Below are 14,633 nucleotides of genomic sequence, written 5' to 3' on the forward strand. Positions count from 1 at the left end.
CATCCTGATGCATTTTGCTTGCTACTTGCGCATTTATTTGATTCGGACTACATGTTGACCAGCTTCTAGAATAAGGGAAAGATTGAGAAAAACCAAATTGAGGTGAGAGAGAGGAAATTATCCGCCTGTGAAAGAACCTGGTGTTCAAAATACCTTGAAACTCTGCTAAAATTTTCAGAAAAAAAAGCTTATTTTAAAAGTTGGTGTTTTTGTTGCATCAAAATCGGCCGAACTACGCAAGTTTGATTCTTACCGGATGTGGGATACGTAGGCAACCCTCATCAGGTCCAACTACTTTTGCAAAAATAACCCAAAATGTGAAGTGTCGCTGTATTGACATAAATAAATTAGGTGGCGTCATTCTTGCCAAAGTAGCCAAAAATACCCCAAAAGGGCGCTAGAAGGCTGTTTTTGCAAGAATAGCCATCTAGGGTCCTTTTTCAAATTTTGGTTGATTAACAAAAACAACCCTAAAATTGTTTTTATACTATGATCTTAAGGTGTTGAAGGGTTGTATTCGCAAGAATGTTTGTTTTTAAAATTTTGCGAAAATGGGTGCTTTTCTCTTGAGTCAAAGCAAATGACAGTCTTTTAATCAATCACCTAAAATAAATGTGCAGGATGAGCACTACTGAAAATGAACCTTTTCCAGTCCGTGAGGAGATCCCGTTAGAACTACATATGTGGTGGCATGATTTGGGAGAGGTTAGCAGAAAAATTGTGATAAAAGCTTTGGGTGGTCTTGTTGGGATTTTGAAGATTAAGCTGAGGAAGGATATAATTGAGGCCTTGATACACTTCTGGGACCCAGTACATAATGTGTTCCACTTTGCTGATTTTGAGCTAACTCCTACGCTTGAGGAAATAGCAGGCTATGCTAGTTTTAATGGAATCTTAGAAATCAATACCTGGTGGCACCTAGGACAGTAACTCCTCATAAGTTTCTGGACCTTCTAAGCATTAGCAAGGGAAGTTCAAGACAGGAATTTGGCTCAAGTGTTCTACAAATTTTATTTCTTGTACGACATTACGGGAATCCCCACGGTTTTGAGATGCCAGATACCGGTCTTAGTCACTTGGGACACAAAGATAAGTAGGAAGCTCGGTGAGGATTAACTTTTATAGTGGTATTCCTGGGTGTTTTAATTTGTCCCAGAAAAGATGGAAACATAGAGTTGGGGCTTATGGGGATAGCCGACTTCATGACTAAGAAGGCAAATGGAACCATTGTACCGATGATCTTGGCAGAAATTTACTAAGCCCTAACCATCTGCCGAGAAGGGGGGAAGTTTTTGAAGGATGCAATATGATTTTACAACTCTGGATGGAGGAACACCTTTTCCATCATCAGGGATACATGAATTGTGGCATGGCCAGTCTTGAATGCATTGAGAACATGGAAAACGGGTGGAGGATTATGAGTTCCTGGATGGTACGGAAGCATGGTATGCACACTTGAACTCGCTGACTGCAAACAAGATTGAATGGACATTCAGTTGGCTCTCGGTCAGTGAAGTCATTTATATGTCGGCTGAGGTGTGTTTTCTTCTATTGATGGGTCTTCAGAGCATTCAGCCTTATGCCCCGCATAGTTCTACGCCAGTTTGGTAGATACCAAACCATACCACATGATGAGGACTTGAGTCGGAAGGTTATCGAATTAGAACCAAAAGCTGCTTTTCCATAAGAAAGGGTGCGTCGGATTTGGCATCAATGTAGGTTCTTAGAGCCAAAGACCTGGGTACGAGATCTATCTAGAGGTGAGTTGGAGCCTAGTTACATAGCTTGGTACGGTAAAAGGTCCCAAACCCATCTAGAGCCCGAACGGCCCGCAAAAAGGCCCCATGTCAAACAATTCACCGATGGAGCGCAGGTGCAATGAGATTGGTTGGCCAAGAAAATGAGTATAAGGCTACCATAAGCAAGATGGAAAAGCAAGTCAAGGATCTTCAATTTGAGAATGGTTTGCAAGCCGCCGTGGATGAGGGTGAGAAGAAAAAGCTAGCCAAAGAATATGACGCCCTTCAAGCCCAAATTCAGGAAATGAAAATAGCACCCGAAAATCCCGCCAGAAGTGCGAAGGATGGAAAGCTTATAGATAACCTTAGCCGGAAGGTGAGTGAGTATGGTTTAGATCTGAACAAGGTAGAGGGTGAATTAGCAAGGGCTCGAACAAAATTGGCTAAGAATGTAGAGGAACGAGCGTGCTTGGTTAAATAGTTAAAAGAGAAATATGACAATGAGGTCGTGGGGTTAAAGAAAAAGATCACCGCCCTTGAGAACAAAATGACCAAGCAGGCAAAAGATTTCAAAGCAGAAACAGAACACTATTATGTTGCGATGTCACAGTTAGAAAAAGATCTGCAACAACTTCAATAACAAAATCATACAGTTGAACAAACTTTGGAAGCTAGGGCCCAGCAGATTGGGCGTTTGTTGCAAGAAAAGGGCATCATAAGAGAAAGGGTCAGAAGGATCGCCGACTACATCACAATAAAATGCATTAAGCGTGAGGACACGACCAGATCCATGTTCTTCGCCACTGTAATGACCTTTGTCTGCCAGATAATGGAGGATCTCTATCATCTCCAAGGGGACCTGGTGCGTAGGCCCATGGCGAGACCGACTAATGTCCCACGGGCCCCCGGAGCAATTGAGGCATTGATGTATTCATGATTTTATTCGAGTCTGTATCTTCGTCTTTCTGTTGGAGTCTGTTAGTCTGTTTTCGAGTTTGTATTATCGTTTTTCTTTTAGAGTCTGTTAGTTCTCTTTTTTTGACTCTGTTAGTTTTTATGATTAAATTCGATAGGATGAGTCGTTTTAATCAAAACGTTTTTATTTTATGAAAATTTTGAAAATCCCCAAAATGTTTTTGTTATTTATTTTTACACTTATCCCCCAGAACTACCCTTGGTTTGATTCATGCAGGGTCATGATACGTAGGCAATCTCCATAGGATTCGATCCTAGCCAAACAGAAAGAAAAAGAAAAAAGAGAGAAAAAGGAAGAAAAAAAAAGAGAAAGAAAACAAGAAACTGTGGGAAGGAAACAATGCAAAACAAGAGAGAAAATGAAGGAATAAAGAACAACGAGAAATCAAGCAAAGAAAGGCAGGAGTGGAAAAAAAAGAGAAGTTGCAAAATGGAAATTAAGGAAAGCCGGGATAAAGCAAGCAACCGATCAAATGCATGATAGAAATGGTTAACTGTTTAGGTGCATTGCATCCCCAATGCGCGGTTGCCTGTCTGTTAAGCTCTAGTCTCTAACAAGTTTGTTGTTTAAAATCAGTACAGGCAGGTGGTTAGTTTGTTGGGTATTCTGGCAACTCATCCGTACAATACCAGGTCCAAAAACAAGTTGATCATGACTAACCAAGAACTGGATGCAAGTGTTATTGATCCGTCGAGAGAGGGGGAAGAGTCTGATGTTAATCTGAAAGAGGAAGTGTATAAGCGGAAACAATAGATGGCAGAGATGTACCAGGAATGGGTGAAAGGGCACCCACCACCATCCTACCCCGCCAACCCTGCTTTTGTCCTGCCGTTGGCTCAATCCTAGGAACCTCCCACTGTTGATTCATCTCTAGGCTTTCCCATTTACCACCACTACCAAGGCACCACTTCCCAAACACCACAAGCTCCGCCACCCAAACCAATTCCATACCCTTCTCCACCATCCACCCCTGTTTTCGTGGGTCCCCCACCCGCTGCACTTCACCGATCTTCTAGTGAGCCTTTATTGCAATCCCAAGATAACCAATACTATCCCCCAGAGCCTACTTTCAAGGCCCCAGAACCTTACTCCTACACTCCTCGTTTTGACCTCCCTATTAAGACTGAGAAACAACCTAGAAATCTAGAATAGGAGGAGATTTTCAAGAAGGTTAAAAGCTTGGAACAGTCATTTAGAAACATGCAGAGATTGGAAGGCTAGGTGAGCGTGGCTTTCAAAGATCTGTGTCTATTTCCCGATGTTTAACTGCCAGTGGGATTCAAGATGCCCAAATTCGATCTATATGACGGGCAAGGATACCCAGTAGTCTATTTGAGGGGATTTTGCAGTAAAATGAGAGGAGCCGGTGGGAAAGAAGAGCTATTGATGGCATACTTTATTCTGAGTCTGAGCGGCACGGCATTAGAGTGGTACACTCGTCATGATCACAGCAGATGGTATACATGGGATTATTTAGCCCAAGCATTCGCTTGTCATTTCCAATACAACCTCGAGATTATTCCAGATCATTTGTCTCTAACTAAGATTGAGAAGAATCCAAGTGAAAGTTTTATGGAGTATGGTTTTTGTTGGAGAGAACAAGTGGGAAGGGTTGACCCTCCGATGAAAGAGAGCGAAATGGTGGATTATTTTCTGCAGGACCTAGAGCCCACTTACTACGACCATCTGGTATCGGCCATAGGCAAGTCCTTCAATGAGGTAGTGAAGATGAGTGGCATGGTGGAAGAAGGGCATAAATCAAACAAAATCATGAGCTAATCGGATATTAAGGCAACTACCCAAGACATTCAGAACGGTACTAGGGGAGTAATCGAAAAGAAGAAGAAAGAAGATGTGGCAACAATTGATTCAGGATCATGGTTAGGACCTAGGGGCCCGTACCACCATTATAATCAGCCTCGACCCCACCACCGAACCTACATCCAAACCCTGTATAATCCATCCTAGCATTAATTCCCATCACCAAACCCTCATTTTTCTGTCCACCATGCCCAAACATACACTCAACCTCCTGCCCACGCATAATGGCGTGCGATTTCCCCACAAAACACCTACCCAGCTCCATAAAATGCCTACCCACCCCCACGAGCCTATTTAAACACTCCCGGCTCAGGTTTCCGGCCCAATCAAGCATTTAAGAATAAGAGGTTGCAGCGGAAGAAAACCTTCACCTCATTGGGAGAGTCCTATATTAGTTTGTTCCACAGGCTGAGGCAATTGGATATGTTGAAGACGATTGAGTCAAAATTGCCAAACCCTCCTCCAAAGAATCTTGATTACTCTATAAGCTGTGAATATTGTTCTGGTACTCTGGGGCATGATACGGAGAAGTGTTGGAACTTGAAAAATGTCATCCAGGAGATGGAGCCTAGTTACATAGCTTGGTACGGTAAAAGGTCCCAAACCCATTTAGAGCCCGAACGGCCCGCAAAAAGGCCCCATGTCAAACAATTCACCGATGGAGCGCAGGTGCAATGAGATTGGTTGGCTAAGAAAATGAGTATAAGGCTACCATAAGCAAGATGGAAAAGCAAGTCAAGGATCTTCAATTTGAGAATGGTTTGCAAGCCGCCGCGGATGAGGGTGAGAAGAAAAAGCTAGCCAAAGAATATGACGCCCTTCAAGCCCAAATTCAGGAAATGAAAATAGCACCCGAAAATCCCGCCAGAAGTGCGAAGGATGGAAAGCTTATAGATAACCTTAGCCAGAAGGTGAGTGAGTATGGTTTTGATCTGAACAAGGTAGAGGGTGATTTAGCAAGGGCTCGAACAAAATTGGCTAAGAATGCAGAGGAACGAGCGTGCTTGGTTAAATAGTTAAAAGAGAAATATGACAATGAGGTCGTGGGGTTGAAGAAAAAGATCACCGCCCTTGAGAACAAAATGACCAAGCAGGCAAAAGATTTCAAAGCAGAAACAGAACACTATTATGTTGCGATGTCACAGTTAGAAAACGATCTGCAACAACTTCAGGAACAAAATCATACAGCTGAACAAACTTTGGAAGCTAGGGCCCAGCAGATTGGGCGTTTGTTGCAAGAAAATGGCATCATAAGAGAAAGGGTCAGAAGGATCGCCGACTACATCACAATAAAATGCATTAAGCGTGAGGACACGACCAGATCCATGTTCTTTGCCATTGTAATGACCTTTGTCTGCCAGATAATGGAGGATCTCTATCATCTCCAAGGGGACCTGGTGCGTAGGCCCATAGCGAGACCGACTGATGTCCCACGGGCCCCCAGAGCAATTGAGGCATTGATGTATTCATGATTTTATTCGAGTCTGTATCTTCGTCTTTCTGTTGGAGTCTGTTAGTCTGTTTTCGAGTTTGTATTATCGTTTTTCTGTTAGAGTCTGTTAGTTCTCTTTTTTCGAGTCTGTTAGTTTTTATGATTAAATTCGATAGGATGAGTCGTTTTAATCAAAACGTTTTTATTTTATGAAAATTTTGAAAATCCCCAAAATGTTTTTGTTATTTATTTTTACACTTATCCCCCAGAACTACGCTTGGTTTGATTCATGCAGGGTCATGATACGTAGGCAATCTCCATAGGATTCGATCCTAACCAAATAGAAAGAAAAAGAAAAAAGAGAGAAAAAGGAAGAAAAAAAAAGAGAAAGAAAACAAGAAACTGTGGGAAGGAAACAATGCAAAACAAGAGAGAAAATGAAGGAATAAAAAACAATGAGAAATCAAGCAAAGAAAGGCAGGAGTGGAAAAAAAAAAAGAGAAGTTACAAAATGGAAATTAAGGAAAGCCGGGATGAAGCAAGCAACCGATCAAATGCATGATAGAAATGGTTAACTGTTTAGATGCATTGCATCCCCAATGCGCGGTTGCCTATCTGTTAAGCTCTAGTCTCTAACAAGTTTGTTGTTTAAAATCAGTACAGGCAGGTGTTTAGTTTGTTGGGTATTCTGGCAACTCATCCGTACAATACCATGTCCAAAAACAAGTTGATCATGACTAACCAAGAACTGGATGCAAGTGTTATTGATCCGTCGAGAGAGGGGGAAGAGTCTGATGTTAATCTGAAAGAGGAAGTGTATAAGCTGAAACAATAGATGGCAGAGATGTACAAGGCATGGGTGAAAGGGCACCCACCACCATCCTACCCCGCCAACCCTGCTTTTGTCCCGCCGTTGGCTCAATCCTAGGAACCTCCCACTGTTGATTCATCTCTAGGCTTTCCCATTTACCACCACTACCAAGGCACCACTTCCCAAACACCACAAGCTCCGCCACCCAAACCAATTCCATACCCTTCTCCACCATCCACCCCTATTTTCGTGGGTCCCCCACCCGCTGCACTTCACCGATCTTCTAGTGAGCCTTTATTGCAGTCCCAAGATAACCAATACTATCCCCCCAAGCCAACTTTCAAGGCCCCAGAACCTTACTCCTACACTCCTCGTTTTGACCTCCCTATTATGACTGAGAAACAACCTAAAAATCTAGAATAGGAGGAGATTTTCAAGAAGGTTAAAAGCTTGGAACAGTCATTTAGAAACATGCAGAGATTGGAAGGCCAGGTGAGCGTGGCTTTCAAAGATCTGTGTCTATTTCCGGATGTTTAACTGCCAGTGGGATTTAAGATGCCCAAATTCGATCTATATGACGGGCAAGGATACCCAGTAGTCCATTTGAGGGGATTTTGCAGTAAAATGAGAGGAGCCGGTGGGAAAGAAGAGCTATTGATGGCATACTTTATTCTGAGTCTGAGCGGCACGGCATTAGAGTGGTACACTCGTCACGATCACAGTAGATGGTATACATGGGATTATTTGGCCCAAGCATTCGCTTGTCATTTCCAATACAACCTCGAGATTATTCTAGATCATTTGTCTCTAACTAAGATTGAGAAGAAGCCAAGTGAAAGTTTTAGGGAGTATGGTTTTTGTTGGAGAGAACAAGCGGGAAGGGTTAACCCTCCGATGAAAGAGAGAGAAATGGTGGATTATTTTCTGCAGGACCTAGAGCCCACTTACTACGACCATCTGGTATCGGCCATAGGCAAGTCCTTCAATGAGGTAGTGAAGATGGGTGGCATGGTGGAAGAAGGGCTTAAATCAAACAAAATCATGAGCTACTCGGATATTAAGGCAACTACCCAAGCCATTCAGAACGGTACTAGGGGAGTAATCAAAAAGAAGAAGAAAGAAGATGTGGCAACAATTGATTCAGGATCATGGTTTGGACCTAGGGGCCCGTACCACCATTATAATCAGCCTCGACCCCACCACCGAACCTACATCCAAACCCTGTATAATCCATCCTAGCATTAATTCCCATCACCAGACCCTCATTTTTCTGTCTACCACGCCCAAACATACACTCAACCTCCTGCCCACGCATAATGGCGTGCGATATCCCCACAAAACACCTACCCAGCTCCACAAAATGCCTACCTACCCACACGAGCCTATTTAAACCCTCCTGGCTCAGGTTTCCGGCCCAATCAAGCATTTAAGAATGAGAGGTTGCAGCGGAAGAAAATCTTCACCCCATTGGGAGAGTCCTATATTAGTTTGTTCCACAGGCTGAGGCAATTGGATATGTTAAAGATGATTGAGTCAAAATTGCCAAACCCTCCTCCAAAGAATCTTGATTACTCTATAAGCTGTGAATATTGTTCTGGTACTCTGGGGCATGATACGGAGAAGTGCTGGAACTTGAAAAATGTCATCCAGGAGCTCATTGACACTAATCGGATTGAATTCCAAACTCCAGAGGCACCCAACATCAACCAGAACCCACTACCAACCCATCAGGAGAAAAACATGATCGAGATAGTACATAAGGGAGGGGAGCCCAAGAAGGCTTCACAGACCGTCATTATGATTCGGTCCAGTGAGGTCAAGCTAGTTAAAAAACTAACAGTTGAGGGATCAGTGAACAAGTTGAGTGAGACAAACGGTGAACCATCTGTGGTAGTCAAGAAAGGGTCCCCAAGTGATGTTGCAGCAAAACAAGAAAAGCCAAAAGTGGTTGTACCAGGAGTGGTAAACAAGCCTGTCATAATTGTAGAGGGTTCCTGAACGGATCCAGTCATCATCAAGCCTGTTACCCAATTGCCAATAGTCAACAGCAAGGTTATCCTGTGGAACTATGAATGGGTGATAGTGACTTACAAGGGCAAGAAAGTGAAAGAAGAAGTCAATGAGGCCCATGGATTAACTCGCTCGGAGAGATGCTTTGCCCCGGAAGAGTTAAGGAAAGTTAAAACCTCCAAAGATAACCCAGTTCTAGTGAAGAAAGCGGTAACTGAAGAAGAGGCAGAGGAGTTTTTGAGAAAAATGAAGGTACAAGACAATTCCATCATGGAGCAGTTGAGAAAGACGCCTGCTTAGATTTCATTGTTTTCATTGTTAATCCACTCAGATGAGCATCATCGGGCCCTGATGAAAATTTTGAACGAGGCTCATATTTTAGACAAGATTTCGGTAAACCATCTGGAAAAGATCGCCAACAAATTATTTGAGGTGAACAGGGTCACCTTATCTGATGATGAGTTGCCCGTGGAAGGTACTGAACATAACAGAGCTCTCTATCTTACGGTAAAATGTGAAGATTCTATGGTCACAAGGTATTAGTTGACAATGGTTCTAGTGCAAACATTTGCCCTCTCTCTACTCTGAACAAGTTGAAAGTGGATGATGAGAGAATTCACAAGAACAGCATCTATGTTCGGGGATTTGACGGTGGAGGGAAAGATTCAGTTGGTGATATAGTGCTTGAGTTGACAATAGGATCGGTGGAATTCACCATGGAGTTTCAGGTGCTGGACGTAGCCGTTTCCTACAATCTGCTGTTATGTCGACCTTGGATTCATGCCGCCAAAGCAGTCATGTCCACTATGTACCTGATGGTCAAGTTCGAATGGGATAGACAAGAGATCGTCGTGCATGGTGAGGATAATTTGTGTGCTCACAGTGATGCCGATGTCCCGTTCATCGAGGTTGAAGATGACAAAGGGCCCTAGGTCTATCAGGTTTTTGAAACAGTGTCGGTCGAGAAAATTCCAGAAGGGAAATACGTTCCAATTCCAAGGGTAACCGCTGCATCAGTCATGGTGGCCTCTAAAATGCTGAAAATGGCTTTGTAGGGTAAGTCTGGGTGCATCTCTGCAGGGTATCATACAGCTGGTGTCTCTCCCTAAAAGCTTGGGTACATTTGGTTTGGGATTCAAACCCACAACCGTAGATGTGAAAAGGGATAGAAAGTTGAAACAGAGGGCGTGGGCATTTCCAAAGCCCATCCCATGTCTCTCTAGGTTGTTTGTCAAGCCCGGTGCCAGGAAACTCCCTGTGACAACAGTTCCCAGTTCTGTGGTTGACATTGATGAAGAGTTAATTGAAAGGTTTGAGAGGTTGTTCGACGATCTGAACATGGTGGAAGTTGGAGAAGGTTATAGCAAAGCAGATGTGCAGTTTGTCGGGCCGAATGCAAAGCTTAACAATTAGGAGGCTACTCCTCTCCCTACCCGGAAGGAGTTTTGGTAGTTTGCTTTAATTTTCTTTTAGTTTATCTGGATTATTCCAGGGTTGTAATTCAGATTCTATGTTCCGTCAGTTTGGATGTATAAAACTTGTTATCTTTTATTTTCAATGAAAATGCAATTTCCCTTTTCCATCATTCCTGATAGTTTTATTTTTGTTTTTCTTTTCTTCCCTGTACAGTTCTTTTTATGCTGGTTTCAATGACATGACATGCATGAGGAATCTTCGGCCCAATCTTAAAAGTTAATTAATTCTAAAATAATAATCCAAGAAATAGAGTGTGATGATGAATCAGATTATGATGAGGAAGAGGCCTTTGAAGAGATTAGTAATGAACTAAGTCATTTTGAGGAAAACCCCAAGCCTAACCTGAATGATACGAAAGCTATCAATTTAGGGCATCCAGATAATGTTAGAGAAATTAAGATAAGTGTCCATCTTCAATTACAAATCAGGGAAGAAATAATCAAAGCACTGTTTGAATATAAAGATATTTTTGTGTGGTCATATGACGACATGCCGGGTCTAAGCACTGACTTGGTGGTTCACAAATTTCCTACTGACCCGACATTCCCTCCCGTCAGGCAGAAGTTGAGGAAGTTCAAAACTGATATGAGTGTGAAGATTAAAGAAGAGGTCACAAATCAGTTTGATGCAAAGGTCATTCGAGTCACGCGGTATCCCACTTGGTTAGCCAATGTTGTGTCTATGCTAAAGAAGGATGGTAACACTAGAGTGTGTGTTGATTATCGTGATCTCAACAAGGCAAGTCCAAAAGACAACTTCCCACTGCCAAATATCCACATTTTGATTGATAATTGTGCCAAGCATGCGATTGGGTCTTTTGTGGATTGCTATGCGGGCTATCATCAGATCTTAATGGATGAGGAAGATGCGGAAAAAACGGCATTCATCATGCCATGGGGGACATATTGCTACCGGGTCATGCCTTTTGGTTTGAAAAATTTTGCGGCAACTTACATGAGGGCAATGACGACCATATTCCATGACATGATACACAAGGAGATCGAGGTCTACGTGGATAATGTGATCATAAAGTACAGGAAGCAATCTGACCACGTCAGAGATTTGAGGAAATTTTTCCAGAGGCTTCACAGGTACAATCTTAAGCTTAACCTCACCAAGTGCGCATTTGGTGTTCTATCTGGAAAACTGCTGGGATTTATAGTCAGTCGTCGAGGTATTGAATTGGACCCGTCAAAGATCAAGGCTATCCAGGAAATACCACCGCTAAGGAACAAGACCGAAGTGATAAGTCTGTTAGGGAGGCTAAACTACATCAACAAGTTTATTGCTCAGCTCACGACAACTTGTGAGCCTATCTTTAGGTTGTTGAAGAAGGATGTTGTGGTCAAGTGGACTGATGAGTGTTAGGAAGAATTCGATAAGATAAATGGGTACTTGTCAAACCCACCTGTGTTGGTCCCACCAGAACTAGGGAGACCTTTGATTCTGTATTTGACAGTCCTGGATAATTCATTTGGTTGTTTGTTGGGTCAGCATGACATCACTGGCAGGAAGGAGCAAGCCATCTATTATCTCAGTAAGAAGTTCACATCTTATGAGGTAAGGTACACTCACCTTGAAAGGACATGCTGCGCCCTATATTGGGTAGCTCAGAAGTTGAAACATTATTTGTCATCTTACACTACTTACCTCATTTCTCGCTTGGATCCGTTAAAGTATATCTTTCAGAAGCCTATGCCCACAGGGAGACTTGCAAAGTGGCAGATTTTGCTCACGGAGTTTGACATTATCTATGTGACTCGGACTGTGATGAAAGCCCAAGCATTGGCCAATCATTTGGCTTAACCCGGTCGATGAGGAGTATGAACCATTGAGAACTTATTTTCCCGATGAAGTGGTAATGCACATTGACGAGTTGGAATAGGTTGAAAAGCCAGGTTGGAAACTTTTCTTTGATGGGGTTGCTAACATGAAAGGCATTGGGATAGGAGCTGTACTTATTTCTAAAACAGGGCATCACTACCCTGTTACGGCTCATCTTCGTTTCTACTGTACCAACAACATGGCCGAGTACGAGGCATACATTTTAGGTTTAAGGTTAGTTGTGGACATGGGTGTCCAGGAAGTCTTGGTCTTGGGATACTCGGACCTTCTGGTGCACCAGATTCAAGGAGTATGGGAAACATGGGATTTAAAGCTCATACTATACCGACAATGTTTGCATGATCTTTGTCATCATTTTCGATCAGTAGATTTCAGGCATATTCCAAGGATCCGTAATGAGGTTTTCGATGCTTTGGCTACTCTGGCGTCAATGTTACATCATTTGGACAAAGCTTATGTCGACCCTTTTGCATATTCAAGTTCGCAATCAGCGCGCTTACTGTAACATGGTAGAAGAAGAACTTGATGATGAGTCGTGGTTCCACGACATCAAGGAGTATATCAGGATGGGGTGTATCCAGTACAAGCTATAGGTGATCAAAAGAGAACAATTTGTCATTTGGCAAGTGGATTTTTTTCAGTGGAGGAGTTTTGTACAAAAGAACTCCAAATCTTGGATTGTTAAGATGCATAAATGCTAGACAGGCCACGGCTATCATGACCGAAGTACATTCCAAAGTCTGCGGACCGCATATGAGTGGGAATGTTCTGGCAAAGAAAATTCTTTGAGCGGGTTATTACTGGCTCACCATGGAGCAAGATTGTATCAGTTTTGTGCGCAAGTGTCATCAATTCCAAGTACACGGAGATTTGATTCATTCTCCGCCATCCGAATTGCACACAATATCTGAACCATGGCCCTTCGTTGCTTAGGGCATGGATGTCATTGGACCAATTGAGCCAGCATCATCCAATGGGCACAGGTTCATTCTGGTGGCCATAGATTATTTCACTAAGTGGGTTAAAGCTAAAACATTCAAGTCTGTGACTAAGAAAGTAGTGGTCGATTTTGTCAATTCAAATATCATTTGTCAGTTCGGGATCCCAAAGGTGATCATCACAGATAATGGTGCTAATTTCAATAGTCATTTGATTAAAGAGGTATGTCAACAGTTTAAGATTACGCATTGCAATTCCACCCCATATCAAGGCAAATGGAGCAGTCGAGGCAGCTAATAAGAATATAAAGAAGATACTTTGGAAAATGGTGCAGGGTTCCAAGCAATGGCATGAAATGTTGCCCTTTACGTTGTTGGGTTATCGCACTACTGTTCGCACTTCACTAGGGGCAACTCCTTATTTATTGGTATATGGCACAGAAGTAGTGATACCCGCGGAGGTTGAAATTCCATCCCTTCGGATCATTGCTGAAGCAGAAATTGATGATGATGAATGGGTCAAAACCCGTCTGAAGCAATTTAGTTTGATTGATGAGAAAAAATTGGCAGCAGTATGACATGGCCAGTTGTATCAAAAGATAATGGCAAGAGCATACAACAAGAAGGTGCGTCCCCGAAAATTTGAAGTGGGTCAGCAAGTATTGAAACGTATCCTTCCACATCAGGCTGAAGCGAAAGGCAAGTTTGCCCCAAATTGGTAGGGACCGTTTATCGTAACGAGAGTGTTGTCCAATGGTGCTTTGTATTTAATAGATATAGAAGGCAAATGCGTAGATATGGCAATCAATTCTGATGCAGTAAAAAGATATTATGTATGATCTCTTTGGTTTAAATTATGTTTGTTTGTACTTGGCATGTTTTGAAGATTGGAATGACGAAGGCATTTTGTTATGCTATCTAAACACTTTATCCTTTGTTACCCCTTTGAGCCTTATTTATTTCTTTTCATACCCCTCTTTTGGAATCAATATCAAAGTTCAGAAACGCGATCGTAAAAGATAAATAAAGGAAAAGAGAGAAAAAGAGAAAGAAAAGAATGAAAAAGAAGAAAAGAAAAGAAGAAAAAAAACAACAAAAAGGGAAAAAGAAAAAAAAAGAAAAGAAGAGAAAGAAAAAGAACAGAGAAAATTGCAACAACAAAGTAATTTCTATGACATGAACTACATTTGACCTGATTCCTTTTAAAGATACGTAGGCAGCCTCACGGTTCGGTCCCAACAAAATAAAAATCCAAAAGCCCCCAAGCAAAGAAACTGGGGCAAAAGTTGTGGTTATGTAAAAGATCTAATTCTAAAAGTTATAATTTTGAACCCATTCAAGTTGTTTTGAGCCTTCGTGATACCCTTTCTTTCTAACCCTATCCAAAAGCCCACATTATGGTCCAAAGGAAGACCTTCCAATCAGTCTTCGAGAGATGCCAAGTCAAGCAAGTGGAGGTGATTCATATCAGGGGCAACACTCTGGTCTAAGCAGGAAAAATAAAAAATGAGAGAGTCTTATTGGTGAAAACCCTCGCGGGCACCGTAAGGCGACGAAAGCTAATAGAAATTAAAATGAGAGAGTC

General features: G+C 42.3%; 1 protein-coding gene across 1 annotated transcript; it reads left to right on the forward strand.

Annotated features, from left to right (window-relative positions):
• Window positions 1-5,618: 5,618 nt before the first annotated feature.
• On the forward strand, window positions 5,619-10,202 carry LOC138890119 (uncharacterized). Its single transcript, XM_070173479.1, has 6 exons — window positions 5,619-5,933; window positions 7,335-7,930; window positions 8,279-8,741; window positions 8,874-9,041; window positions 9,326-9,697; window positions 9,870-10,202. The coding sequence occupies exons 1-6, from the start codon at window positions 5,619-5,621 to the stop codon at window positions 10,200-10,202; spliced, it is 2,247 nt and encodes a 748-aa protein (XP_070029580.1).
• The last annotated feature ends 4,431 nt before the right edge of the window (window positions 10,203-14,633 follow it).

The sequence above is a fragment of the Nicotiana sylvestris genome, chromosome 4, assembly GCF_000393655.2.
Source record: "Nicotiana sylvestris chromosome 4, ASM39365v2, whole genome shotgun sequence".
NCBI classification, from domain to species: Eukaryota; Viridiplantae; Streptophyta; class Magnoliopsida; order Solanales; family Solanaceae; genus Nicotiana; species Nicotiana sylvestris.